This window comes from Anabrus simplex, chromosome 7 (genome assembly GCF_040414725.1).
Source record: "Anabrus simplex isolate iqAnaSimp1 chromosome 7, ASM4041472v1, whole genome shotgun sequence".
Taxonomy (NCBI): domain Eukaryota; kingdom Metazoa; phylum Arthropoda; class Insecta; order Orthoptera; family Tettigoniidae; genus Anabrus; species Anabrus simplex.
This window is the reverse complement of record NC_090271.1, coordinates 291,697,042-291,723,751: the sequence shown is the minus strand read 5'-3', so window position 1 is coordinate 291,723,751 and position 26,710 is coordinate 291,697,042. Positions and strand designations below refer to the sequence as shown.

Below are 26,710 nucleotides of genomic sequence, written 5' to 3'. Positions count from 1 at the left end.
ATTCTTTTATTCACAACGCCAACGGCCGTAGCCGTGTTGAAACACCGGATCCCGTGAGATCTCCGAAGTTAAGCAACATTGGGCGTGGTCAGGAGTTGGATGGGTTGCCACGCGCTGTTGGTGGGGGGTAAGGGAATGGAGGAGCGGAGAGGAACTGGCCACCCTACCGCACGTAAACTCCGGCTCAGGAACACCTCTGCGGAGGTTCGGACCTGCCTTCGGGCAGAATAACCCTTACCATACCTTTATTTACAACCACCTATTCAATGTGCACTCCTGATAATTCGCAGGTCTCAGAGAGTTATTTTTTAATACACCCACTAATCATCACGCTGAGTAAAATTATCTCTGCCTAGTTTAAAAGAATGGAAATGGACTTTGTTTCTCTATGATGTAGCAGTAGGCCTATATGCACACTGCTGCCAGAATGCTGCAAACTTGGAAACATTCAAGCCTGTTGCTGCACGTGGCACAGCACAGATTACTGTAATCTTGGAAGCAGAGACAATGCAAGAGGAATGCACTGTGAATTTATCCTCCCTTTTTTACCCACAGCCCAAGGTCGCTGAACTGAACGCCAAGTGAAGGGTAGGTGCGCCGGCAGCGAGTGAATTGTAGGCTACTGTATTTGAGAAGTGTGAACGGAGTACGGAAGTCTCTTTGAAGTTTCGAATAAGTCAGTAGTAAGAGTTTTCAATATGAATGGTCGAAAAATGAAATATAAAAGGTTAACCGTCAGTGAAAAACTGAAAATTATAGAAAGACTGGAGAAAGGCGAGGCGCCATCAAAATTAGAAAAAATGAACAATTGTCTAAGAAACAAAAACTGATGACCGATTTTTTTCATTAGGTACGAATGTTGGCATAATCCACATGGAATTTTGTAATTTTTCTCTAGTGTGTGTTACAATACAATGTGAAGTGTTATAATTATTTTCTGCTTGTTCATAAAATACATTTCGTTATTTTAACCTACAGTTTTGTTTTTACCAGGCTTAAAAATGACTGCAGATAATTCGCCGTTTTCGATCATTCGCGGAAATGCGTGCATTAATTACCGCGAATTATCGGGAGTGCACTGTACATTAATAAGTCTCTGTACCCTGTAATGTATTGAATAGGTGGTTGTATATAAAATAATTTTATAATTTCAATATATCATCTTCAATACGGTTCCATTATGAGATTAATTACATTTAAGTGGTATGTTCTGAGCTATCGGTGGAAAGATGGCGTGGAACAATATCAGTAGACGAATAAGTTTGAGTGGTGTCTTAAAGAGTAGGAAAGATCACAATATGAAGATAAAGTTGGAATTCAAGAGGACAAATTTGGGCAAATATTCACTTATAGTAAGGGGAGTTAGGGATTGGATTAACTTACCAAGAGAGATGTTCAATATATTTCCAATTTCTTTGCAATCATTTAAGAAAAAGGTTACGCAAACAACAGATAGGGAATCTGCCACCTGGGTGACTGCCCTAAATGCAGATCAGCAGTGATTGATTGATTGATTGAGAAGTGGTGGAAAGACTGAAGAAAGTGGACAGGAACCATATTTGCCCCTACCTGGCTACAGCTGGATAAAGGGAAATGATTACAGTAGAACCTCGATAATTCGAAATCGGTTAATTCAAAATCCCGCCTAATTCGAAGAAGGTCTCGTTCCCGGAAACATGAGATACAGTTTTGCATGTTATTTAAATTGTTTAATTCGAAATACGGATAATTCGTAATTCGAAGTACAATCTCGGCCACATTACCGAAATTTAGACATTTAATTTCGAAACTGCCTTTACATTTTAAAACAGTAGTATGTTACAGAGTAATTTCAACTCGAAATTTATGCGCGTCATAATAGAACGCGTGTTCCGGAACGTGCAGAGGTACCGTAGCTTTCCACATTTACACTCACTTCGGTGGATCTACAGTGCGCTTCATGATTACTAAGTTGAATGAAATCGGAATTCTTTTGTATTCAAACTTTTTAAGGAACGCCGTAATATCACGCAACGGGCCGTATGCGGGAAAACAGAATCCGCGAACACTGGCGACGCCGACAGTTGACGAAAAAAAAACGTGGCTCATATAATAAATTCGTACGCACCGAACATTATTGTCATTGCCGATGAAACTGCACTGCTTTATTTTAATGCAAGCCCAAACGATCATATGGTTTTAAAGGAGAAAGTGCCAGCCGAAAAATCGTACAAGTGTGAGGGATTGGGGTCATTGTAGTCTGTAGTGCGTTGCAATCACAGCCGTCTTGATCCTCTTATACTGCCTGCTCTATGCCACTATTTTAACACAGGAAGGCGCGACTACCGACATTTCTCCAAGTCGCCGTAAGAGTGCAGCAGTAGACGCACAATCTTCGCTGTTAGTATAAGTGTAGCACTGTGTTATTGGTGCATGAATGTGTGTGTAAACCTGAGTTATTTCGTACAATAAGTAAACGTGTCTGGTAACTTTCGTTCATACAAGAGATATTTTGTATAGAACTGTGAAATGAATTAATCGTGTTATGCTAATAGATATTTCAAAAGTGATTTTAAGGTGTTGGTACTTGTTTCTTTCCGTCTGTGTAAGTTCTATTTTTCGTAGAACTGAAACTTCAGATTCTTTCCCCGAAATATTCAACTGTTGTGTACCATTTTGCCAATCTCGGCAAGGTGGTTCACAGCCAGAAAAGATACGACTCCATGAAATACCGTCTAGAAGGGAATTAAGAGAAAAGCGGCTGTCGGCTTTATCCAGGCAAGGACCTAATAAAGGAAGTAATTGGTTATCCTCAGATTACTCTCGCATCTGTGCCTTTACACCTTATTTCAGAAGGTGATGGAGACTCCGCGGCTCAGGCGGCAGCGCGCCGGCATCTCACCGCTGGGTCAGTGGTTCAAATCCCGGTCACTCTAAGAGAGATTTGTGCTGGACAAAGCGGAGGTGGAACAGGTTTTTCTCCGAGTACTCCGGTTATCCCTGTCATATTTCATTCCAGCAACACTCTTGAATGTCATTTCATTTTATCTGTCATTCATTAATCATTACCCCGGAGGAGTGCGACAGGCTTGGGCAGCCGGCACAATTCCTATCCTCGCTGCTAGATGGGGGCTTTATTCATTCCATTCCTGACCCAGTCGAATGACTGGAAACAGGCTGCAGATTTTTTTCAGAAGGTGATTAAAGCCGTGGAGGATAGTGGATTCCTTGTGATAAGAACTGTGACGGACAATCACAAAACAAACGTCTTCATGTTTAGACATTTTGGACAACCTCAGATATTAAAACAATAATATTCCAATCAAACTAAAAACAGGAAATCAAATCCTCATTTGCGGGTACTAGGTTCATGTTGTTGAAGAGAGGATGGAGTGTGACATTTGTGTCAGCAACATCTCATTGCCTAGAGCTTCGACACCACTAAATGGAACTGATTATGCATCAGGACAGAGGAGGAGTTCGATACCCAAAACCTTGTTTTGTTGCTCTGGTGAAGCATCTGCAGGAGTTCGCTGAAGCTGCTGTGCCCTATTGTCGACGTCCTTCAAACGCTCGAGCTTAATACGAGGACTTGCGATGTCTTCCCTTTCAGAACACCGGGCGAGTTAAGAGCACGCAGCTGTGAGCCTTCGTCCGGAAGATAGTGGGTTCGAATCCCACTGTTGGCAGGCCTGAAGATGGTTTTCCGTGGTTTCCCATTTTCACACCAGGCAAATTCTGGGGCTGTACATTAATTAAGGCCACGGCCGCTTCCTTCCCATTCCTAGGCCTTTCCTATCCCATCGCCGCAATAAGACCTATCTGTGTCAGTGCGACGTAAAACAACCAGCAAAAAACCTTTCAGAATGTGCTTTTTACAGTGTGAAGTCAAAGAATATCAGCAAACTGTTAGTGATATTATCCTAACCAAGTTCGTAAGACCTCTGTTTATATTGCGTAGGCGAGAACACAAAAGGTACGGTACCGTACCACTCCAAGCCTTCGTCCATGAAAATCTTTAAATTGTGCATGAACTGAAACTTCATACAGGTAATTTTGCCGATATTTAATATTACTGCTGTAATTTACGAGCTTCAGTGAACATACGACCATACTGCATAGTGTTTTGTAGGCTGTCGTCATTAGAATAAGTTTAGAACATTGTGCGTCTATGTCGCAGCGTAGTCGCAAAAAGGCTCGCATAGAGCAGGCAGTATAGGAGGATCGAGACGGCGGTGGTTGCAATGCACTGCACATTGAAGCGAGAAACTTTATCCCCTCGTCATAGGAAAGATCGATAAGCCACAATATTATGGGCGTTGGGCACTTTCCATGCCAGAACGGAGCATCTAAAAATGTAAACAGTACAGAAATCCAAAAAATAATGCATTTGCACAGGGGAACCACCATAATTTATCCTCGTCTTTGAATTGTGTGATATTTTTCTTTCGTTGCGTGAGGTTATGTTTGTAAGTGATTTACCCAAGTGCATTATTTGAACACTGTAAATGCACCCTGTTGGATACACGTTGGAAATAGTTTTCTCCCATGGCATTTGAAAGGTTTAAACCATGAATCGAGGTGATTGCATGTATTAATGAGTCTTAGAATACTTTGTGACGCGGCCAGTGTTTACATTGCTGAAGTACAAGAGAAGTGCCATGGCGGGAAATCGTACAAGGATAGTCATAGCGAAGTTCGATTTTAAGGACATCGGGCACTTTCTGTGTAAATACAAGGCATCTAAAATGCTTACAGTATAGTATTTCAATTAATAAAGTACTTGCACATGGGAGCCAGCATAGATTTCTCGTCTTTGAATCGTGCTTTTTTTTCTTTCTTTCGTTGCATGAGGTTATGTTTGTCAGTGAGATATCCAAGTGCATTATTTGAATACTGTAAATGCACCTTCTTGGATACATTTTGGAAATAGTTCTTTTTTCATGGCATTTGGAAAGGTATAAACTGTGAATCAAGGTTAACTGCATGCAGTAACGGGCCTTAGAATATTTTGTATCGCAGCGAGGGTTGATACTTCTGAATTGCGAATTCGCGGTTAATTCAAAATCACGTAATTCGAAGCCCGATTTTTGAGTCCCAACGATTTCGAATTAACAAGGTTTTACTGTATGGTGATGATGAATTTGTGTTTTACAGTGTATTTCAGCTACTGAGTTCCATAATTATAGAACAAACATGTATTGCTGTCAACATAAACTGAAATGTAGGAAGACTGAGGATATAACAAGAAAAGTTAACTTCAGTTGTGTTAATATTCAGAAATGGTGGGGAAATTCATCCAAACTTAATCCAACCGATATGAAGATTCCTGAGGCTATATAGACTACTTTCAGCATTTCAAAGCACCAACAAAATCAAAGCTGGTGATATTCAATCAGTACTTCACACCAATCTTAACCTATGGTATCAAAACCTGCAGCTTCACTCAGAATGACTTATCAGGGTTCCAGGCATCTGAGATGAAGTTCCCGAGATCCACAATTAAAATTAAAAAAATGCACAAGTTAAGGAATGACGTGGTTAAAAAGGAAGCTGCGATTGAGATATCACAGATCGGGTCAGCATGTCCAGTTTGAGGTGGTTTGGGCATGTAATAAGGATGAGCCAACAAGGACAGCTTACATTAACTTGGAGAGACATTTGGCAGGAAAACGGATATTGGGAAGAGCAAGAACCCAATGGATGGACATCGCAAATATGGACTTTGCAGATAGGGAAAGGACACTGGAGGACGTCATTAGCAACAGAAGACAGAGTGGAAGAGGCTCGCCAACAGTACCTGCGAAATTGGAACTGTAAAATAATGATGATGATGATGATAGTTCATGCAATACTGAACCTCAGATGACAAAATCTTTTTGGTCATATTTCAAAGCTGAAATTTATCATAGCACTTCCTCTAGGCGCAAGAACAATTTCCAACGGTAACTACAATGCAGTAACTAGCTGAAATTTATCATAGCGGTTATTCTAGGCACAACAACGATTTCCAGCGGTAACTACAATGCAGACCTAGTTTGTCATTCCATTTTCAACTTCGCTGAGGCATAAAAATGGGCAGGATTACAGTAGCTGTTGGCCAGACAGGTGGTAGTTGACAGCCGTTGTATGTGCAACATGGATAGGCTTCTGAATATTACCTGTGCAAATTAAGAAAACAGGTGGAAAATGGACACCATGTAAGAACACAATTGACTACTGTGATTTGCTTACACCCAGCACAGAAGTCACCAATAACACAAACAAGTCTCTTGCTCCACATAATATAGCCAAGACTATGCATCGACCAAAAAGATTAATCAACTACAGTGGATATTTGTCTACCATGGTCTGACTACCAAAACACTACCCAATCAGCTAAACAATTACTGCATACCTAAATATATTTCCCAACAATGAGCTCGTATTTCCCATTCACATCAAACCCAGTAGTCCAGCAAGGGAGCGAGTACTCATGTACATCATACCTAACATTACTTTATTTTTCTCGTCAATTGGCCTAATCCTCTCCTTTCTTTTCTTTTAAGCCCCCTTTTTCTTTATGCGTCAATTATCAACATAAACATTCAAAGTTGTTCCACCATTTAAATTCTTCAAGTACCTTCTTCAAAGAATTGTTTTGAGAGGAGTTCCGCGACTGGTAACATTCATAGCAAAACACACCATATTACTGTATTAACTCACGTAATTTTCCCTTCCCTGATTTTTAGAACGAAAATTTGGAAAAAAATATAATAGCATATATTATCTAAGGCTTCCACTATTTGTGAACCACGGACTTATATCGCCTTCATGATTCATGCTAAAGTGCGGAAATCGGGAACTAGTTTGGAGATACCAGTTACAGTCTCTCATGCTAGGAGAGGACGACGCGACGGATTACTCAACATTGCAGCGCCCGGAGCCAGAACACACCTATGACTCGTCCTTGTTATCAGCTGTGACTCACACATGTACAGTAATTGCTTTCACCAGTGTTATTATGAGTGCATTGTTGTGCAAAGTGCTTGTTAGTGACAAGATGGAGGGGGGGTAAACAACAGTAGTTACGCATGCACAATTTAAATTGTCTGTAATAGAATTTGCCAAAAATAACAGCAATCGTGCTGCATCTTGTGAATTTCCCATAGCACCATCACATGTGCGTTACTGACGGAAGCAGAAAGACGAATTATAGTGTACCAAGAAAGCAACTTTATCATTTCGGGGACCAAAAACCGGGAAGCATCCAGAAATTGAAAAGGGCGTTGTTTCTTACGTAAATCAATTGAGAAATGAAGGCTTTTCAGTTACCCACGAGATGCTTGAGTTAAAGACTGTAGAAGTAGCAAAAACCCTGAAAATTCCTGATTTTAACGCAAGCAGAGGGTGGCTTTGTCGGTTCATGAAAAGGAACAATCATACTCTTCGAAAGAGATCTCTATGCCAGCGACTTCCAAAGGACCACAGTGAAAAAATTGTGCAGTTTCATGGATTTGGAATTTGGAAGCAACGCGAGAACAATTACATGCTGTTATAAATCGAAAATGCAGATCAAACTCCGATTTTCTTTGATACGACTAGAAACACTACAATTACCGAAAAGGGAGCATCCATTACATGTAATGTTAATTCAATACGGAACCAAAAATGAAATTCATAACCTTGGAAGGGAGCATCCAGCATAATCATGAGGACTACTGGGGCAGGGAAGCTTCGCTGAACAGTTATGCTGGCTGTTACTGCGGATGGGCAAAAATTTCCTATGTAATTTTCAAGCAAAAAACAACTCCTAAAGGGAAATTTCCTTCCGGTGTGTACATTTATATCCAGGAGAAAGGCTGGATGGTGGCGGATCTCATGAAGGATTGGCTGCGTTTTGTGTGGGGAAGACAGCCTGGCCACCTCTAAAACCACAGGTCTCTCCTGGTTCTGGACAGTTTCCATGACCATCTTGTTGATTATGTTTGCCAAGAAATGGTCAACCAGAAGACTGATGCTGCAATAATTCCTGGTGCCTTGATGTCAGCCTAGCAGCCTCTTGATGTGTCAACAAGCCATTAAAAGACAACGTACGGCGGGTATATTCTGAATGGATGGCGGGAGGTTCTCATACTCTTGACGCCTACCGGGAACATCAAGAGGCCTTCACTAGAATCAACATGTAAGTGGATTGTTCGTGCATGGGGACTGATTTCACAAGACATTATTGTGAGAAGTTTCAAGAAAACTGGCCTTTCCAACGAACTACATGGAACTGAAGATGACCGCATCTGGAAGATGAAAGTGATTCATTGCAGACGACTTCAGAAGAAAGCGACAATGAATAACAAGGTAAGTCTATTTCTTTGAAGTGGAATACATATTAGTATAGGCAATTTTCCAGATTTTTACCCTAATACAGTATTCTAATTTATTTCAGGTATCGTACCTGGCACCAATCTCCGGCGAATTCTTGCGTGACATTAAAAAACGACGTTTTCCGTATATTTATTGCTAGCGAATGTATTACTGGTTTTAATTTATTATTAAAATGAATTGTTTTATAAATATTTAAAATTATTTTGTACTATTTTGGGCCTAAATAAATTTCATAACTTAGCTAATGCCTATTGCTCACAGTAAAATGTTTTGTAAAATTTGTTGTACAATTAATTTTATAAAATTTTGGTAAAAACAAGTTGTGTTGCTCACGGTAAAATTATTTTAAAAAATCCGTTGAAGCATCAGGATGGCCATCTATGAACTCACTTCTGAACTAAGATTTGTATGTGTTGCCATCTATCGATAAACTTTTAAACCAAGAATCAGCTGTTCAACTTACAGTGTGTTTGAGAGTAGGGCTCCAACAAAGTAAAACTTGCTGCTGCTTTAGCTGCACTTATATGTTGTACAGTGGTAAAAAGGAAGGAAAAGAAATGCCAGGAAATGCTGGACTCAGGATTGGATCAAAAGAAGAGAAGAAGGTAGAGGATTGCTGTCTTTGGTCGAAAATGAGCTGAGGTTAGAAGACCAGCATTCATATAGGGATTCGGCGATTGTGTTTTCTGCCTCTCTTCTTGCATTTCTGTTGTGGTAAAGTGGTGTTGTAACTTCATACAAACAAGGATACTTCTGGTATTCGTCAGTAAAACACTAACAGCTTCCTTAGTCCACCCGGATCCTGCCATTTTAGAAAGATGTGTTTATTTATAATCGAGCTTAATAATCTTCTCGCCACGTAGCGCCAACATCATTGTGATGTCAGCTTCGCTGATTGGTTCGTTTCGTAAAATTAATTTCACGGAATAGAACATGTCCTATTTTATGAAAAGTTTTATCAAATGTTTTATAAAACTTGAATTTGACAGTGAGCAACAGGCATAAGGTAATAAAATTTTTCATTTCCATTTTTAATTTAGATTCACTTAATTTTCCCTCCCCATTTGAGGTCGAAAAACAGTTTATAAAAGGAGGGGGAAATTACGCGAGTAAATATGGTATTTCCTGGGAGCAATTTTACTGTACCTTTTGAAAATGTTCAATTAGCCTATAGAACTACATATTGTTAGGACTCTCCTTCAACATCAAAATTAGGCTTTTCATTATGAAATAATTTTATGGGAAAAAAAAAAAACCACAAAAAATGTGATTACTGTTCATTTTAGAACATTCCAATATACTGTATTCTGAACATGTACACCTACGGTGTACTTTTAAGGGAAAAGATTTTGTGAACTATTGTGCTACAATTGTAAATTGCGTTAATACTACATTGACTGAGCAAATGTCATGGGATAGCGGAGCACTGATGCGCAGGTGTGTTGTCTGCGCACCACACACCCCCTGTGCCAGTGGCAGTTGTATATGAGACTTTGTGAGCAGTGGCTGTGCATGTGATAGGTGTAACATGGAATGTCGTCGTGAGCTGATACCGTTCGAACAGGGTATGGTGGTTGGTGCCCGACGGATGGGAAGTGCGATTTCAGAAGTGGTGCGGGAATTCGGCGTCACACGATCAACCGTGTCCAGGGTGTATCGTGAATGGTTGAATGCGGGTGTCACCGTCCACAACAGACGAACGACCGGCCGTCCAGCCACCCTCGATGACCCTGACCGGAGACATCTGAGACGGATTGTCAGTAGTGACAGACGGGCAACCGTACAACAAATCACGGCTCAATTCAACACAGGCTGTGCTAGACACGTCTCCCAGTTGACAATTTGTAGGAAGCATAGCGTGATACGGTCGGACGAATCACGATTTCAACTGCACCATACCGATGGGAGGTGTATGGCGCAGAACACATGAAGCGATGGATCCCGCCTGCCTCGAAGGTGTGGTCCACGGCGCTGGTGTCTCTGTTATGGTCTGGGGTGCATTTTCCTTGTATGGAATGGGCTCCCTAGTTGATCTGGAAGAGACTTTGAATGGTACGCGGTATGTTGAGCTGCTTGGAGACCATCTCCACTCATTTTTGGCCTTCCAGCGCCCAGGCGGTTCTGCAGTGTTTCAAGATGATGACGCGCCTCCACATCGCTCCTATATCACTCGGGAATGATTCCAAGAACATGCAGCGGAGGTCCAACGTCTGCCATGGCCACCCAGGAGCCTCGATATGAACCCTATCGAGCATATCTGGGATGTCCTGGAACGCAGGCTCCGTGCCCTGGATCCTGCACCCACTAACAGACCAGCACTGGCGGCCACTCTGCAAACGATTTAGTGTCAGTTGCGTCCAGAGGACTACCAGGGACTTGTCGACACACTTCCACGGCGTCTCACTCCAGTTCGCAGGGCCAGAGGAGGCCCCACACGCTATTAGGTGACTATTCCATGACATTTGCTAAGTCGGTGTATAGCCCCACAAGGATTCATTTGACTGTTTAACATTGATGAGGATCTTGTCTTCAAACACTATTAATGAAAGATATACGACTGTTATTGTGATATAGTTGTAATTAGACAGTTATATTGTGTTGCATCATCTTAACTTAATATATATTTTTGTGTTTTTTGGAATTGGTGCTCATTTGATAAGTGGCTGAAGATGTCCTGGAAGAAGGGATGAAACATGTCCCACTATAATTTAATTGTCTTTTAATAAGAATACACAATTTATAGTATTGATTAGGGGAATGTGTCTCAAATATTTCCCTCAACTTTGGCTCTCTAACTCAATCCTAAATGCGTATGAGTAATGACAGTTCTATTAGCAACTTCAACACACTTACTTCTTGGGTCCTTTAACGAAGCACCAGTCAACCCCAATAGTTTGCCCCAAGATGTCGGCTCCATTCAATGCTTCTCTTGCAGCTTGTGCTTCCTTGAAGGTTTCATATTCAACTAATGCATAACCCTAAGACAAAGAAAAACAATTTCAATAAAATAACTTGGAGAAGGAACCTAAAATTACACTTATTTTATAAACAACTTACTTTCAAAAATCCTGTACGTCTGTCCAGATTAAGATGGAGATTTTTTATCTCCCCATACTCCGAGAATCTATCATGGATATCATCTTCCTGTGCCTCTTCATGGACCGATGTTACAAACAGGATCCAGCCTTCAACAGCTGCAATAACAAAGTAAGATTCATTTCCAAATACACTACCTCCTAAAAGTTTAAACTCGCCTTAAGAAAACTCCCGTTCATGTTATTTATCAGGCATCAGATTAGTGATATAAATAATGTTATTCGCTTTAAGTCCCAATAACTACTTTTACAGTTTTCAGAGAGATTTGTGATATTTCAAATAATATTATTTTAAATCAAAATACAAACAACAGCATCCATTATACACAATCTGATGAAATGGCGTATGGCTTTTAGCACCGGGAGTGTCGAGCACACGTTCGGCTCGGCAAGTGCAGGTCTTCTGATGTGACTCCCGTAGGCGACCTGCACGTCGTGATGAGGATGAAATGATGACGAAGACGACACATACACCCAGCCCCCGTGCCAGCAAAATTAACCAATGATGGTTAAAATTCCCGACCCTGCCGGGAATCAAACCCGGTACCCCTGTGACCAAAGGCCAGCACACAAACCATTTAGCCGGACCACAATCTGACGACTAGAGATGGGAATTTGCCTATTTTATTCCTGTGTTAAAAAAACGTAGGCTTTTGAGGTATAAATCCGCTTAGGGTCTTTTTAGCTATATTTCGTTGGTTTTATTGTGCCTATAAATGCCTATTTCAGGGGTCCGTGCCTATTAGGAGTATAAATGCCTATTTGATGCCTTTTGACTGCATTTTAAAAAAGCCGATTTTCTTCCAGTGCATTATATTTTAGCTAGTGTGCTCGACAGAATTATCTTATCTTTTTTCAATATCTGTTTACCCCATGAACAAAAACAGGAATTCTCAGAAGTCACCAGAAATATTTCTAGGGAAATTTCCATCAGGAGAGACAAGGAACGACTTGACCTTGAAGCCTCCAACCTCCTAAGACATGCGAGAACCAGTCAATGTCGAACTATGTTGCACAACCCATATGTCCTGTTCCTCCCTAATGATGCAAACCGTTTTACACGTACACTTTATGTTCAGAACGTGTTGTGATTTATTGTGAAGTGGAAGAAGAAAAAAGAAGTGTGTTTGCGGCAATGCCCAAAGAAAAATCGTCGAAGTCCTACTGGCTGAAGCAGTGGATCACTGAGATCCCAATTTCACAACGGATGGATGTGTAGTCTGTCAAGCTTGCAGTAAGGAAGTAAATTCGTTTGTTCCTCTTATCTTTTTTTTGTGATTGAGAACTATGATCACATTTGACTGTAGCATATATAGGCCTATTAATTTATGTATTGTGGCAAGTTGTTTTGTTGCAATGCTGTATTAGTGGTGAACTATCAATTATTCTTGTATATTGCTAAAATATAAATAATCATTAAATTACTGAACGAGGAGTTAGAACGCTGGTGGTCTCTCAATCAATCAATCAATCAATCAATCAATCAATCAATCAATCAATACTGATCTGCATTTAGGGCAGTCACCCAGGTGGCAGATTCCGTATCTGTTGTTTTCCTAGCCTATTCCTAAATGATTTCAAAGAGATTGGAAATTTAATGAACATCTCTGTTGGTAAGTTATTCCAATCCCTAACTCCCCTTCCTATAAATGAATATTTGCCCCAGTTTGTCCTCTTGAATTCCAACTTCATTTTCATATTGTGATCTTTCAAACATAAGGCAAAAGAAACGCAGTAACTTATTACGAAAAAACCAAGGGTTAAAACTTGGAAGTTGCAAGAAGTCCAAATAAAGGAAGAATACAAACTAAGGATTCAACAGAGTTTGCCGAAGTGTGAAGTAACCAGCGTTAATGAAGAATGGAAGGCCTTCAAAGACACCTTTGTGGGAGAAGCCAAAAACCTATGTGGAGTTACAAGTTCTATCAAAAGAAAAAAGGAGACACCATGGTGGAATGATAGAGTGAAAACAGCGGTGAAAGAAAGAAACCAAATAAAGAAGGCACTGGACAAGGAAAAACAAAAACAGGGACAAGAACGAAAAGAACAAGAAATACAAAGACTTCAAGGAGTATACAGGAACAAGAAACTTGCTGTAAAGAACATTGTAAGGGAAGAAAAAGAGAAGAAATGGAATGAGTTTGCAGACAAACTGGAAGAGGACAGTAGAGGAAATATGAAATTGCTATACATAGTAGTGAAAAACAAGCGAAGGGATCAAGAGACCATGAAAGCAATAGAACGTGATGATGGAACTCTGGCAGAAAAAGAGGGAGAAATCAAACAAGAACTCAAGATCTATTTCGAAAAGCCGCAGAATGGAGATACAGAAAACATAACAACGGATAGAGGAGAACCAAGTCGAGGAACCACAACTGAACCACCAATTACATGGCTTGAGGTTGAAAATGCGCTCAAGAGCATGAAGAAAGGAAAGGCAGTGGGCATAGATGAACTAAGTGCAGATATGCTGAAAGCAGCAGGAATTCCAGGAATCCAATGGCTCTACAGACTGCTCAACAAGATATGGGAGGAAAATACTATTCCTGAGGACTGGAGGATGGGCATCATTGTACCTCTGTTCAAGAAAGGAAGCTGACGAAAATGTACTACCGTGGTATCACACTACTGTCTCATGTCCTGAAAATATTGGAAAAAATAATAGAGACCAGAATCAGAGATATTGTTGAACCAATTTTGGAAGAAGAGCAGTATGGTTTCAGACCAGGAAGGTCAACTACAGACCTTATATTTGCAATTAGGATGCTAATGGAAAAATACTGGGAGAAGAACAAGACTTTATTTCTAATATTTTTGGACATTGAGAAAGCATACGATAGTGTACCAAGGGAAAGAATTTGGCAATGCATGAAAGAACTTCAAGTGCGAGACAGCCTCATAGACAAAGTGAAAATGTTGTATAGTGGGAACAGAAGCTGTGTTCAAGTAGGATGTGGTTTGTCGGACTGGTTTGAAACAAAGAGAGGAGTGCAGCAGGGCAGCTCATTGTCACCACTTCTATTTATTATTGTAATGGATGTAGTAATGAAATCAATTAAAAGGAAAGAAGATGGAGATATCAAAGCCTTCACATTTGCAGATGATGTTGCAATCTGGAGTGACTCAGAAGAGGAATTGGGAGAGAGAATACAAAGCTGGAATGAGGAGTTTAAGAAATATGGTTTAAACATCAGCAAGACCAAGACGGTGGTGATGAAAGAGTATGGGGAAGGAACAGAACCAATAGTCAAGTTAAATGAAGCTCAACTGGACAGCATGCCAGTTTTCAAATATTTGGGTAGCGTTATATCAAATGACAACCTAGCAAAACATGAGGTGAACAATCGAATCAATAAGGCAACACAATTTTACCACCAGGTAAGACACCTGCTGTAGGATGAGCAAATACCCATGAAAACAAAAATTACATTGTACAAGTCCTGTTATACACCAATTCTTATGTACAGTCTCGAAACCACAACACTGACCAATAAAGATAATTCCAAACTTCAGGCAGCTGAAATGAAATTCCTACGCTCTATGATCCAGAAAACCAGGAAAGACAAGATTAGGAATGAGAAAATTAGAGATGAAGTAGGAATAGATGATTCTCTCCTCAATAAGATTCAGATATCAAGACTGAAGTGGTTTGGTCACATGAAGAGGATGCCAATAAACAGAACTGCAAGGAAGGAATTTGACAGAAAGGTAGAAGGAAGACGACCCATGGGAAGGCCACGAAGGAAATGGATAGATTTAGTTAAGAGTGATGTACTGCTGAGAGGTAATGATTGGGACAAGTTGGTGGAGGAAGAATGGTACAAGGACAGGATGAGATGGAGGAGGCTCATATACCACACCCGGGAAACTGGAGATGGTTTAGGATGATGATGTGATCTTTCCCTTTTATAAACGCCACTCAAACTTATTCGTCTACTAATGTCATTCCATGCCATCTTTCCGCTGACAGCTCGGAACATACCACTTAATGTAGGATGCTAAAAGGTTTGTTTTGTCACCTATTCAATACATATAAATTTTACAATTTAGGAATTTATTACTGATTCCACTTGAGACATGTTTCGCCCTTCATTGAGGGCATCATCAGTCAAATTATCTCCTCAAGGCAAAAATCAGGTACCTGGTTAGTAGTTGACATGCACAAATTAATACATATTATTAATACACATTACAAAAATTAAGCATGAGAAACAGTTGTACAATAGTGATGGTTGAACATACAGGTTTATAGAATAAGAAGTCGGCACCAATGCGTAAAATTAAAATAGTAGAGTTCGGCAGTGGTGCTCTGGAGAACAGTTGATGCAATCATAGGAAAATATAAAGTTTTAAAAATATTTACATTATAACAATCAAGGGAGAAAGGGTGTAGTGCTCGGCGTCAATGTTTGTAACCAAAAATTAATGTCAATGGTTGGTAACTATACAGTATTTACATTGTCCAATTGAACAGTTGAGAATAAGGTTTTTAAAAATATTTACATTATAACAATCAGGGGAGAAAGGGTGCAGTGCTCGGCGTCAATGTAACCAAAAATTAATGTCAATGGTTGGTAACTATACAGTATTTACATTGTCCAATTGAACAGTTGAGAATTTTACAATTTATATACATATTTACACAAAAGCAGCTTGGTGAGCAAGGATATAAAAAAATCTAGTACCAAGTGCGTCCTGTGGTTTTAAAGGTTGGAAGAAGAATATAGCATTGACATTTCAGAATATGCAGAGTGGTTTATCTTAGTTAAAATCACCGGGGGTAGGGAAATATTCCATAGCCAAATGAGGTTTTATAGGACTCAAGCTGAAAGTCGTCTGGTTGCAGCACCGAGATCGGTACGGAGACTGGTCAGTGTGGATGGAGACTCATGGGTATTCAGTGCGTTTGAATGGCAACAATGATTACAGTTATTTGTAGGTAATTGCTTATTAGGAATATGTTGCGGGTTGAAACTTTCGCTTATTCTTTTAGTTGACTTCTGTAGCTTCGAATGTTATGTGAAGACATCGGTGTGAGATGCGGCGAGACTAAACTGATATTATTCCGTGGAAAAAGTATGATGGACTTCGGGATGAAGTTATTGTTTTTTTGTTGCTGGTCTGGTGAAATAGAATAGAGTTGCTTGTGTTGTGAACTGCGGTGGAGAGATTAGAATGTATACGGTAACTGCAGAGTCAGAGCGTTGTAGCTGGGATGAGGCATCTTCTCATTCTGACTGCGAAGAGGAGCCGTAGTGGCACGCCATTTTCGTGCCGATGTGCGCTGGGTTCTGGCGTATTGTTGAAAGTTTTATTGTATGAAGTGGAAGTTATCTGTAATTGAGATGTTAATAGTATTAGTTGGTGTGTAAGAAAGGTTTATGGTAAGTAATGAAGAGTAAATGTTATGTTACATACCTGATGTGTCGCTGAGAGGTAATTGTTGATGAGTATTGGTGCACTATGAAGGAGGCTCAGTCGGTAATAAGCACATGCGGTTGGCAATGGCGGCGGGAGTGGTGGAGAGCTTTGGGGGGGGAGGGGCATGGGCGGAGTCATGCGCAGAGGTGAGCTGTCAGAATGGAGGAAGGTAGAGTGGAGGGGCGAGCTTGTTGTGTATTGGGACTGCTTGTTGATATAGTGTTGGTTTATAAAAAGAGGGAGGGGGGATATATGGACTCGAACGTTACGCAGATAGTATTGATGTATTTTTGTTAATGCAATGAATGTTATTTGCTTGTGTTGGGTATTGTTGTGTTTTTGAAGGTCGAGTGGTTTTTATTTCTCGTGTTGTATCGGTGGGGTCGTGGTGGAGGGGGAGGTGCTTGGGTGGGAGGATGTATGGGCTTGCCGTCGTTGTGTGTGGGGGAACTGGAGGGAAAGGGGGAGGTTGGGAGGTAGGGGGGGGGGGGTAATTGTCGACGTGCTGGGTGAGTTAGTTAATAAGGTATTGAAGATTTTAGACAAGTTGTTGCCTTGAAAATTCATTTTTTGTAGTAAGGTGGGAATTTGTTCATAAAGGTTTTTTTTTAATATCTATTATCTCGTTGAGGTTTTTGTCTTTAGTGAAGTGTTGGTCTCTCTTTCTCAAATTTTTTAGGATTTTTAAGTCTTGTTCTATTGTGGTGAAGTGGTGGCCAGTGTCCCTCATGTGGGTGCTCATTGCGGAAAATTTATTATGTTTTTGGGCATTGTAGTGTTCTAAATAACGGGTTTGGAAGCTTCGGCCAGTTTGTCCGATGTACGAGGAGTTGCATTGTGAACAGGTGAGTCTGTAAATACCTGAGCTCGCGTAGTGATTTCTTCTTGGGTTGACAGAGTTCTGGTTGAAAAATATGTTCTGGTTTGTTTTGAAAGCAATGTTGACTTCGTGCTTTTTTAGGAGGTTGGCTATCTGGTGCATGACTGGATTAGTGTATGTTAAAGTTGCGTATTTGTGTTTATTGGGTTTTATTGGGGAAAGTTTTGTTGTTAATTTTAGTTTTACTTTGCTGATGATCTTGTTGATCATGTTGGTGTTGAAGCCGTTGAACTTGGCAATATCTTTTATGTAATAAAGTTCTTTTTTTAGATTGGTAGGTGAAAGGGGAATTTTTAAAGCTCTGTATATTAAACTGTAGTAAGGGGCTTGTTTATGAGAGTTTGGGTGTAAAGAATTATTGTTTATTGTTAGTGGGGTGAAGGAGGGTTTTCTGCGTATTCGAAACTCCAATGCGTTGTCCATTCGTGTGATGTTGATGTCTAAAAAATTGATAGAGCCGTTGTCCTCATCTTCTTTTGTGAATTTTATGCTGTTGTCTAAAGTGTTTAGGAATGTGAGGATGTTGTCGCTGCTATTGCACTGTTTATCGCTGATAACTAGTGTGCCGTCAACATAGCGGAGCCAAAGATGAATATCATTGATGGAATTTATTATTTTATTGTGTTCTAAGTTGTCCACGCAGATGTTCGCTAGAATACCAGAAATAGGGTCTCCCATAGCTAAGCCCTTTTGATGGTAAATCTTGTTTTTGAACGTGAAGTAATTATTGTTCAATATAAAGGTTAATAGTTTAATAAACTCATCAATTTATATTTTGCTTAGTCCACTGTGTTCAGAGAGGTTGTTTTTTATGATGCTGATGGTTTCGGGAACTGGGATGTTCGGATACATGTTAGTGATGCAACATATCATTTAGTCGAGCAGCTCTCCTTCTTTCTGTCAATTCTTCCCAGCTCAAACTTTGCAACCCAGAACAAATCGAGCTGCTTTTCTTTGGATATTTTCCAGTTTTTGAATCAGGTAATCCTGTTGAGGGTCCCATACACTGGAACCATACTCTAGTTGGGGTCGGCCCAGAGACTTATATGCTCTCTCCTTTACATCCTTACTACAACCCCTAAACACCCTCATAACCATGTGCAGAGATCTGTACCCTTTATTTACAATCCCATTTATGTGATTACCCCAATGAAGATCTTTCCTTATATTAACACCGAGATACAATGATCCCCATAAAGGAACTTTCACCCCATCAACGGAGTAATTAAAACAGAGGACTTTTCTTATTTGTGAAACTCACAACCTCACTTTTAACCCCGTTTATCAACATACCATTGCCTGCTGTCCATCTCACAACAGTTTCGAGGTTATGTTGCAGTTGCTCACAATCTTGTAACTTATTTATTACCCTATAGAGAATAACATCATCCGCAAAAAGCCTTGCCTCTGATTCCACTCCTTTACTCATATCATTTATATACATAAGAAAACATAAAGGTCCGATAATACTGCCTTGAGGAATTCCCCTCTTAATTATTACAGGGTCAGATAAAGCTTCACCTACTATTATTCTCTGAGATCTATTTTCTAGAAATATAGCAACCCATTCAGTCACTCTTTTGTCTAGTCCAACTGCACTCATTTTTGCCAGTAGTCTCCCATGATCCACCATATCAAATGCTTTAGACAGGTCAATCGCGATACACTCCATTTGACATCCTGAATCCAAGATATCTGCTATATCTTGCTGGAATCCTACAAGTTGAGCTTCAGTGGAATAACCTTTCCTAAAACCGAACTGCCTTCTATCGAACCAGTTATTAATTTCACAAACATGTCTAATATAATCAGAAAGACTGCCTTCCCAAAGCTTACATATAATGCATGTCAAACTTACCGGTCTGAAATTTTCAGCTTTATGTCTATCACCCTTTCTTTATGCACAGGGGCTACTACAGCAAATCTCCATTCATCTGGTATAGCTCATCTGGCCAAACAATACAGAATGGATGAAAATTAAATCGGCATTTTGAACTGTGATTCTTCCTGTGAAAATAGAGATTTTCAACTGAAATGCAATCTTTAAAACTCCCTTTAAAAAATTGTGAACCGAGCTCGATAGCTGAAGTCGCTTAAGTGCGGCCAGTATCCAGTATTCGGGAGATAGTGGGTTCAAACCCCTGAGGATTGTTTACCCAGGTTACCCACTTTCACACCAGACAAACGCTGGGCCTAGATTGTGCCTTAATTCGGGCCACGACCGCTTTCTAACCACTCCTAGCCCTATCCTGTCGCTTTGTTGCCATAAAACCTATCTGCTTCAGTGCGACGTAAAGTAACTTGCACAAAAAAAAATATGAAGAATTATTTATGTACCGGGCGGTACACCTCCACGCCGCTAATTCAAACTTTGCGCCAGTTGAAACTCCTCTGCTGGAGGAAGTCTGAACTTTATCTACTGTATTAATTTTCAAGTTTCTCAGAAGATGTCACTACTTGGAAATTTTGAAGTTTCTGAACTGGGTCGTTTTCGACGTATTTTTGTTTTTCCTGTAGTAAGAAGTGTGAACATTCTCTTCTAGAGGACACTACTGAAGAACTACAATGGTGCACCCTAGTGCGAAGTGAAAGAACTATGTTTTTGGAGAAATTTTGAATTCATAAGTTTGTTCTTTGTTAAATTTCTTTCAGTCATTGTTTAAGTTGGCAATATTAACCCTTTCTTTCCCCTTGTTTTGAATTTAGCCAATCCCGAATTTCTCGAATTAATTTTCCACCAATTATGTGTTTCTTCTTCATATTGTGTAGGGGTTTTCTTGGTTATCCAATAAAATGATTGTGGGCGGGTGTTTTCATTCCTGAAACGCCTCGAACTTTCCACAAGAGTATATAAACTGCTGATTTTCGGGTCTCTGCGCCACTTCAGTACCAACTTTCAAAGTGTAAAGTACGTAGCAGGGGGCGGGAAGCGCCTCTTTCTTCGGGCAGCAGTTCAACAACAAGGTAATGGCCGTTTAATTACTTCTTTTCTTGCTAGCTCAGCAGTTTAACTCTCGGGGCAGGTCCGAAGCCTTTCACCATGTAACTTTCCTCTAAAATGTAAAGACACTTAGTTTCAATTCTATCTTTTTAAACTAAAAAAATTGGGATAGAGAATGCTTAACCCTCTCGAGCTCCCACTCATATTGCATTGAGGTGAACTTATTTTCACAACCATTTCTTCCTTAACGTAATGTAAATTGTTTCCTTTTATAAGTCACCTCTTTAGTATGGGATTAGCCCTTGCAAGAACGGCCTAGTGCCAAGTAGGTTTTAAACAAATGTATTAGGAGTGCGGATCGCCTCCTCTCAAATTGGTATTTTAGAGGCCATGTAATTAACCTTTTCTCACTTAATAGGCCTCAGTAGGTTGGGTATTTTACCCCTGTGTTTATGTCCTTAGAGGACAGTTTGAAGGTGGAATTTGGTGTGGCCTTTGACAGGCTTAAATTTTGAGAGCGAGTTGCTCTTTCTTGAAAATTTTGTTTTCTGCGCACCTCAAGGAGGTTTTACTGTGTAATTTGGAGCAAGTGCTCCTGGGCATGAATGGGGTTTTCTGCCCCTCTGTTGAAACTTGTTTTGGGGTAAAGCTGAGCTAATTGCTCAAGATTGTGAGTTCGGGGCTCGAAGCCCAAACCCTGTAAATACTGTAATTGTACTTTTGTTGCCTTGCTACTCTGTACCTGCCATGCTTGTTATTTCTTGATATTGAAAAGAAAATATAACCTTGTTAAATTTTAAATTAACTTTAATTTCGTAGCCTGAGACCTGTTCACCCCCGCACCTTCTTTCACCTCTGCTGTTCCACAGATATCTCGGAACAATTTAATTTATAGGTTGAACCGTGTTGTACTTGTACGCATATCACGTACAGTTTGCCGACGTTTCGAATACGTTGCAGTATTCTTTGTCAAGGCGACTGAAATACCCCTACTCGATCCGAGGTAATCAGTCTCCCAGGCAGAAATTACACTACTAGATTGGCCTTGATCTTGGCCTTTTATATCCTAGCCTTTCTGGCTGACGTAAGCCCTGGCTGTCTCGCGAGAATTCTGGAGAGTATGCGTCACAAATGATATTCCGTGCCTAGTTTCGTAGGAATGCTTGGCTACTGCTGAAATATCTGTGTTTTGGTTCTTGGTGTGACGGATATGTTCTTTTAGGCGGGTGGAGATCAGACGTTTTGTCTCACCTACGTAACAAGCTCCGCAGCTACATTCAATGTGATACACTCCAGGGGCCTGTAGTTCTATTGTGTCCTTTACTGGTGGTGGTAGATAACGGGCTAGCTTACGGTGAGGTTTATAGATAGTTTTTATGTTGTATTTGTCCAGTATCTTGCCGATCCTGTCTGTAGTGTTTTGAATGTATGGCAGTATCGCTGTTTTCTGGCGGGTCAGTTCTTCTTTCCCGTTGTTTTCTCCTGCAGCAGCCTTTTCTTTGTTCTCTTCCGATTCTTTAAGGACTCGTCGGATGTTATTGAGCAAGTAGCCATTTTTCCTAAGGGTTCCCGTGAGGTGTTCTTTCTCTTCCTCGAGGTGCTCTGTGTCAGATATCGCTATGGCCCTGTTCACTAGTGATGTTAGGACAGCCTGCTTTTGTGATGGGTGATGATGAGACGAGGCGTGTACTGTAGGTACCTGTCTGTGTGAGCGGGTTTCCTGTATACTGCGCGACTCAGCGTCCCATTGGGGTTGCGTATTACTAGCACACCCAGGAACGGTAGTTTTCCGTCTACTTCTATTTCCATGGTGAACTGAATATTTACGTGTATGGAGTTGAGATGGTCGAGATATAGCTGTAGGTTATTGCTCCCGTGAGGCCAGATTACAGAAGTGTCGTCCACAAAGCGGAGAAAACATTTCAGTTTCAGGGCAGATGTAGCTAAGGCTTTCTGTTCGAAGTGTTCCATATACATATTTGCTACTATTGGAGAGAGTGGCGACCCCATCGCGGCCCCTTCTGTCTGTTCGTAGAACTCCCCGTTGAAATAGAAATAAGTGGCACTAAGGCATTCTTTAGCTAGTGTTGACAGGTCTTCTGGAAGTTTCTGGTCTAATAGCGGAAATACTTCTGTTAGCGACACCTTGGTGAAAAGTGACGCGACGTCAAAGCTTACTAATAGGTCCGTACTTTCAATTGATTGGTCCTTAAGGAGCTGGATGAAATGTCAGGAGTCCTTCACGTAGGTTTCAGTGTTTCCTGTATGTGGCTGAAGTAGTCCAGCTAGGTAACGGGCGATATCGTGCGTGGGAGAGCCTATAGCGCTCACGATAGGTCGCAGAGGTATGCCTTCTATGTGGATTTTAGGAAGGCCATACAATTTTGGAGGTATCGGGTCCGAGGATATCAGTTTCTTCTGTATTTCGGCTGGGATACTGGAATTTTTTACTAGTGTGTGGAGTTTGTTCTTAATGCGGTTGGTAGGGTTCCTAATTTTCCTGTATGTAGAATCGGTGAGTAATTGTTCTATTTTCCGAGTGTAGTCTGTGCGTGTCATTATCACCGTAGCGTTGCCTTTTTTGCTGTTTTGCAGAATTTGGCTGCCTATGGACCGCATTGAACCTGTCTACATTTTCGTGGTTTCTCCTGGAATGTTTTGATGCTGTCCACTCGGCTTCTAAATTCTTTTTTGTTGTGAATCATATCCATTGTAAGTCCACTTTCTATTGCATATCTATTTACCTCTTCTACCCACTTTGTCGAAGCTTTCAATCCAGTGATGTACTTGAATATTTTCTTAGTTAGCCGTTTCTAATCCATTCTTTCTAGTTGCCCATAGAATTTTAGCCTTTGCTTTCGAATGGTGACAGTGATTTTCTCGGATTATTTGTAGAGATCATCATTTTTTCTATTCCTCCACTCCCCATCAGCATTTTTCTGTGGTCCTAAAATTTTCCTTAAGATTCTCCTCTCTTTTTTCGAGACCTTAAACCTCACCCCTCTGACTACCACTGTGCTGTAGTGTCTATGTTTCGCTTTCATTCTTCTATATAAGTAAGAATACTGTTAGGGCCAGCTTCGTTGGTCCTTGGCAAGCATGAAGGACGGATCTCTCCTCTACGCCACTCCGGTATCGTTTCACGTCTTTTATTATATTTTTCACCCGGTGAACTCAACACTATACTGCCAAATTAGAACGGAAAGTCCTTGAGGGCATATTTCCATGTAAATTACTAATTCCCTTGTTCCTACTTTAAAGTTTTGTACTTCTAGAAACATCATCTCTAATAGTCCCTTTTTTATGAAACAAATGCATGATATATACTAAACATTATTGCCAGTTAGCCCAACTGTAGAAATTTAAAGATGTAGGAACAATGTAATTTATGGCAATTTTATTACTTTTTAGATCAAATGTGAGAAAAATACCACTTAGATCAACTTAGAAATACTGCGATACATCTGATACGAGTACAGAAATCTGTATTAATGCAACCTTTCTACCAGCCCACTTTGGGCAGCAACCAACAACCATTTTCTTCAGACGTATGCACCGCAATGTTGGGAGCTGATATGCCCCTGCATAAACCGGAGCCTTTCAACAAGATGCCGGGAGCAGTCACCAGGTTGGAGAAGAGTGGCATGCCCCCTGGTTAAGTCATTCGGGATTGTGGAAGAGGTTAGGGAAGTTTTGTCTGAACCTCTGGGAAAGCAGCCGCTGTCATCGAAATAAAACCAGATGAAGTGACTTGACTGAAGTTTTGTTCAATCACTTCATGCGATGTTGAGAGATCTTTCTCTCAGTACAAAAAACATTATGCATGAGAGGAAAACAAGATTGTTTCTGGAAAAACATTGAAACGTTGCTTGTAAATTCCTTTTGTAGTAATTGAGTGTGTTATTAATTGTAAGTAATCTTTTCTTGTCACATTAGTGCCTATTTAAATGCCTATTTTGGCTAATTTAACAGCCTGTATGCCTGCCTATTTTAACTGTTTTTAGTGCCTATAATTCTCATCTCTACTGATGAGACACTGTAAAGCAATTTATGCTTTGAATATTGGAAAAGAACATATTTTAGAGCTACACTGTTAAAACTCTGTACCCATCTATGGCCCCACTTTTTGTTCCGATTACTACATAACATACCGTATTTCACGGCATAATCGTCGCCACCGCGTAATCGTCGCATCCTTTATTTTCAATACAAAAATCGGACTTTAAACCTTTAATTACATAATCGTCGCACGTCCAAATTTTGTTCACTAATCTGGTTAAAAGGTAAATGGAACTGCAACGTAAGTTGCACATGGATGCGCAATTTAAATATGTGTATGGTTTATGGGCAATTTGGCAACACAGTCACGTTTGCGACATGTTGCACAACGCATAAATAAATAATACCGGTATATGTACGACGCATGGCTTACCGGTAGAATATCGGCAGTTTGACAACGTGGTCGCGAGACAGTGTACTATTTATTCACCACCTACATATTATGCTTACCGGTAGGCTATCGGCAGTTTGACAACGTGGTCGCGAGACAGTGTACTATTTATTCACCACCTACATATTAAGAGTTCCCATTTGAAATACGTAAGGCTGTAAGTTATCGCTTATCGGCAACGTCGCCAGGAAATACCGGCTAGGTAGGTTGAATGGACCTCGAACCAGCCCTCAGATACAGGTAAAATTCCCTGACCCGGCCGTGAATTGAACCCGAGGCCTCCGTGTAAGAGGCAAGCACGCTACCCCTACACCATGGGGCCGGCTCCTGTGTTATTGCGCACGAAGTGAAATCCAAGACGATAACGCAGATTTCCATGGAATTATTCAGCCGAATTATTTACGATGTCTCAGTTGTCATCGCTAGACTCTTATCTTACTACTACGTCATAAGTGTCCGGGCATGGGATGAAAAATTTTTTTTTTTTGCTAGGGGCTTTACGTCGCACCGACACAGATAGGTCTTATGGCGACGATGGGATAGGAAAGGCCTAGGAGTTGGAAGGAAGCGGCCGTGGCCTTAATTAAGGTACAGCCCCAGCATTTGCCTGGTGTGAAAATGGGAAACCACGGAAAACCATCTTCAGGGCTGCCGATAGTGGGATTCGAACCTACTATCTCCCGGATGCAAGCTCACAGCCGCGCGCCTCTACGCGCACGGCCAACTCGCCCGGTATGAAAAACTTTTATCCAAGCAGTCAAGATAATTATTATCCAATGCTATTAAAGTTTTATTTTATAAACTCGTCAGTAATGTAATGTAAAATCATCAATAACTGGGAAGAAATATTAACCTAATTACCGTATGTTTAAAAGAAATTGAAAAAAAAATGAATGTTTGTTACTGACGTCTCGGAATACAGTCAACTATACAGTAGATCTACACCGCGCTAGCTAGAGCTCCGGTTTACGAGCTTTGCGCAAGCGCAGTAGTGTGTCGCAACCAACGAGCTAAACTGATAAATTGTTGCATGCTTCCTTGCTGCCTAACAGTATTGGCTGCTCTGGAATGGACAGATCACAGATGCATTTATTTGTTTCAGATTTACGTGATTACTGTAGACATGTGTGCGTGAGAATTTAAGTTTTTAATTTGTGTTTTGGGTGTTTGCAGAAATAATTTGTTTTAATAGTGAACAATTGCGGAAAGTCATTTATATCGCAAAACATTAACGTGTGAAGCATTTATAAGCGATTATGGGTAAATATAGAAACTATTCTGCGGGCTTCAAGCTAAGCGTAATTGCCTTCGCTGAACAGCAAGGGAACAGAGCTGCAGAAAGAAAATTTTCTGTGAGTGAAAAGTTGGTGCGTGACTGGGGGAAAGTAAAAAACAAGCTAAAAAGCACAAACCCTTCTAGACGCGCGTTTAGAGGTCCTAAAACAGGGAAGTTTCCTATAATTGACGAAGAAGTGTTTAGGTACGTCAGTGAAATACGTAACAATGGCTGCAGTGTATCATATGAAATGTTACAAATTAAGGGACAGGAGGTAGCGCGCAAACAACACAACATACCGGTAACT

The 26,710-nt window shown here is 40.6% G+C and overlaps 1 protein-coding gene across 2 annotated transcripts in view; it reads right to left on the bottom strand.

Moving 5' to 3' along the window:
* tsu (40S ribosomal protein S12 homolog tsunagi) overlaps nucleotides 1-26,710 on the bottom strand; it is an 82,085-nt gene that overhangs the window by 23,982 nt on the left and 31,393 nt on the right. Inside the window, exons 3-4 of one of the 2 annotated variants that reach the window (XM_067151738.2) lie at nucleotides 11,398-11,534; nucleotides 11,194-11,318 (exon numbers count right to left, since the gene is read on the bottom strand). In XM_067151738.2, coding sequence (XP_067007839.1) covers nucleotides 11,194-11,318; nucleotides 11,398-11,534 — 262 coding nt within the window. Of the gene's footprint in view, nucleotides 1-11,189; nucleotides 11,319-11,397; nucleotides 11,535-26,710 lie in introns of those variants that run through there. The other variant, XM_067151739.2, reaches the window with a different exon arrangement.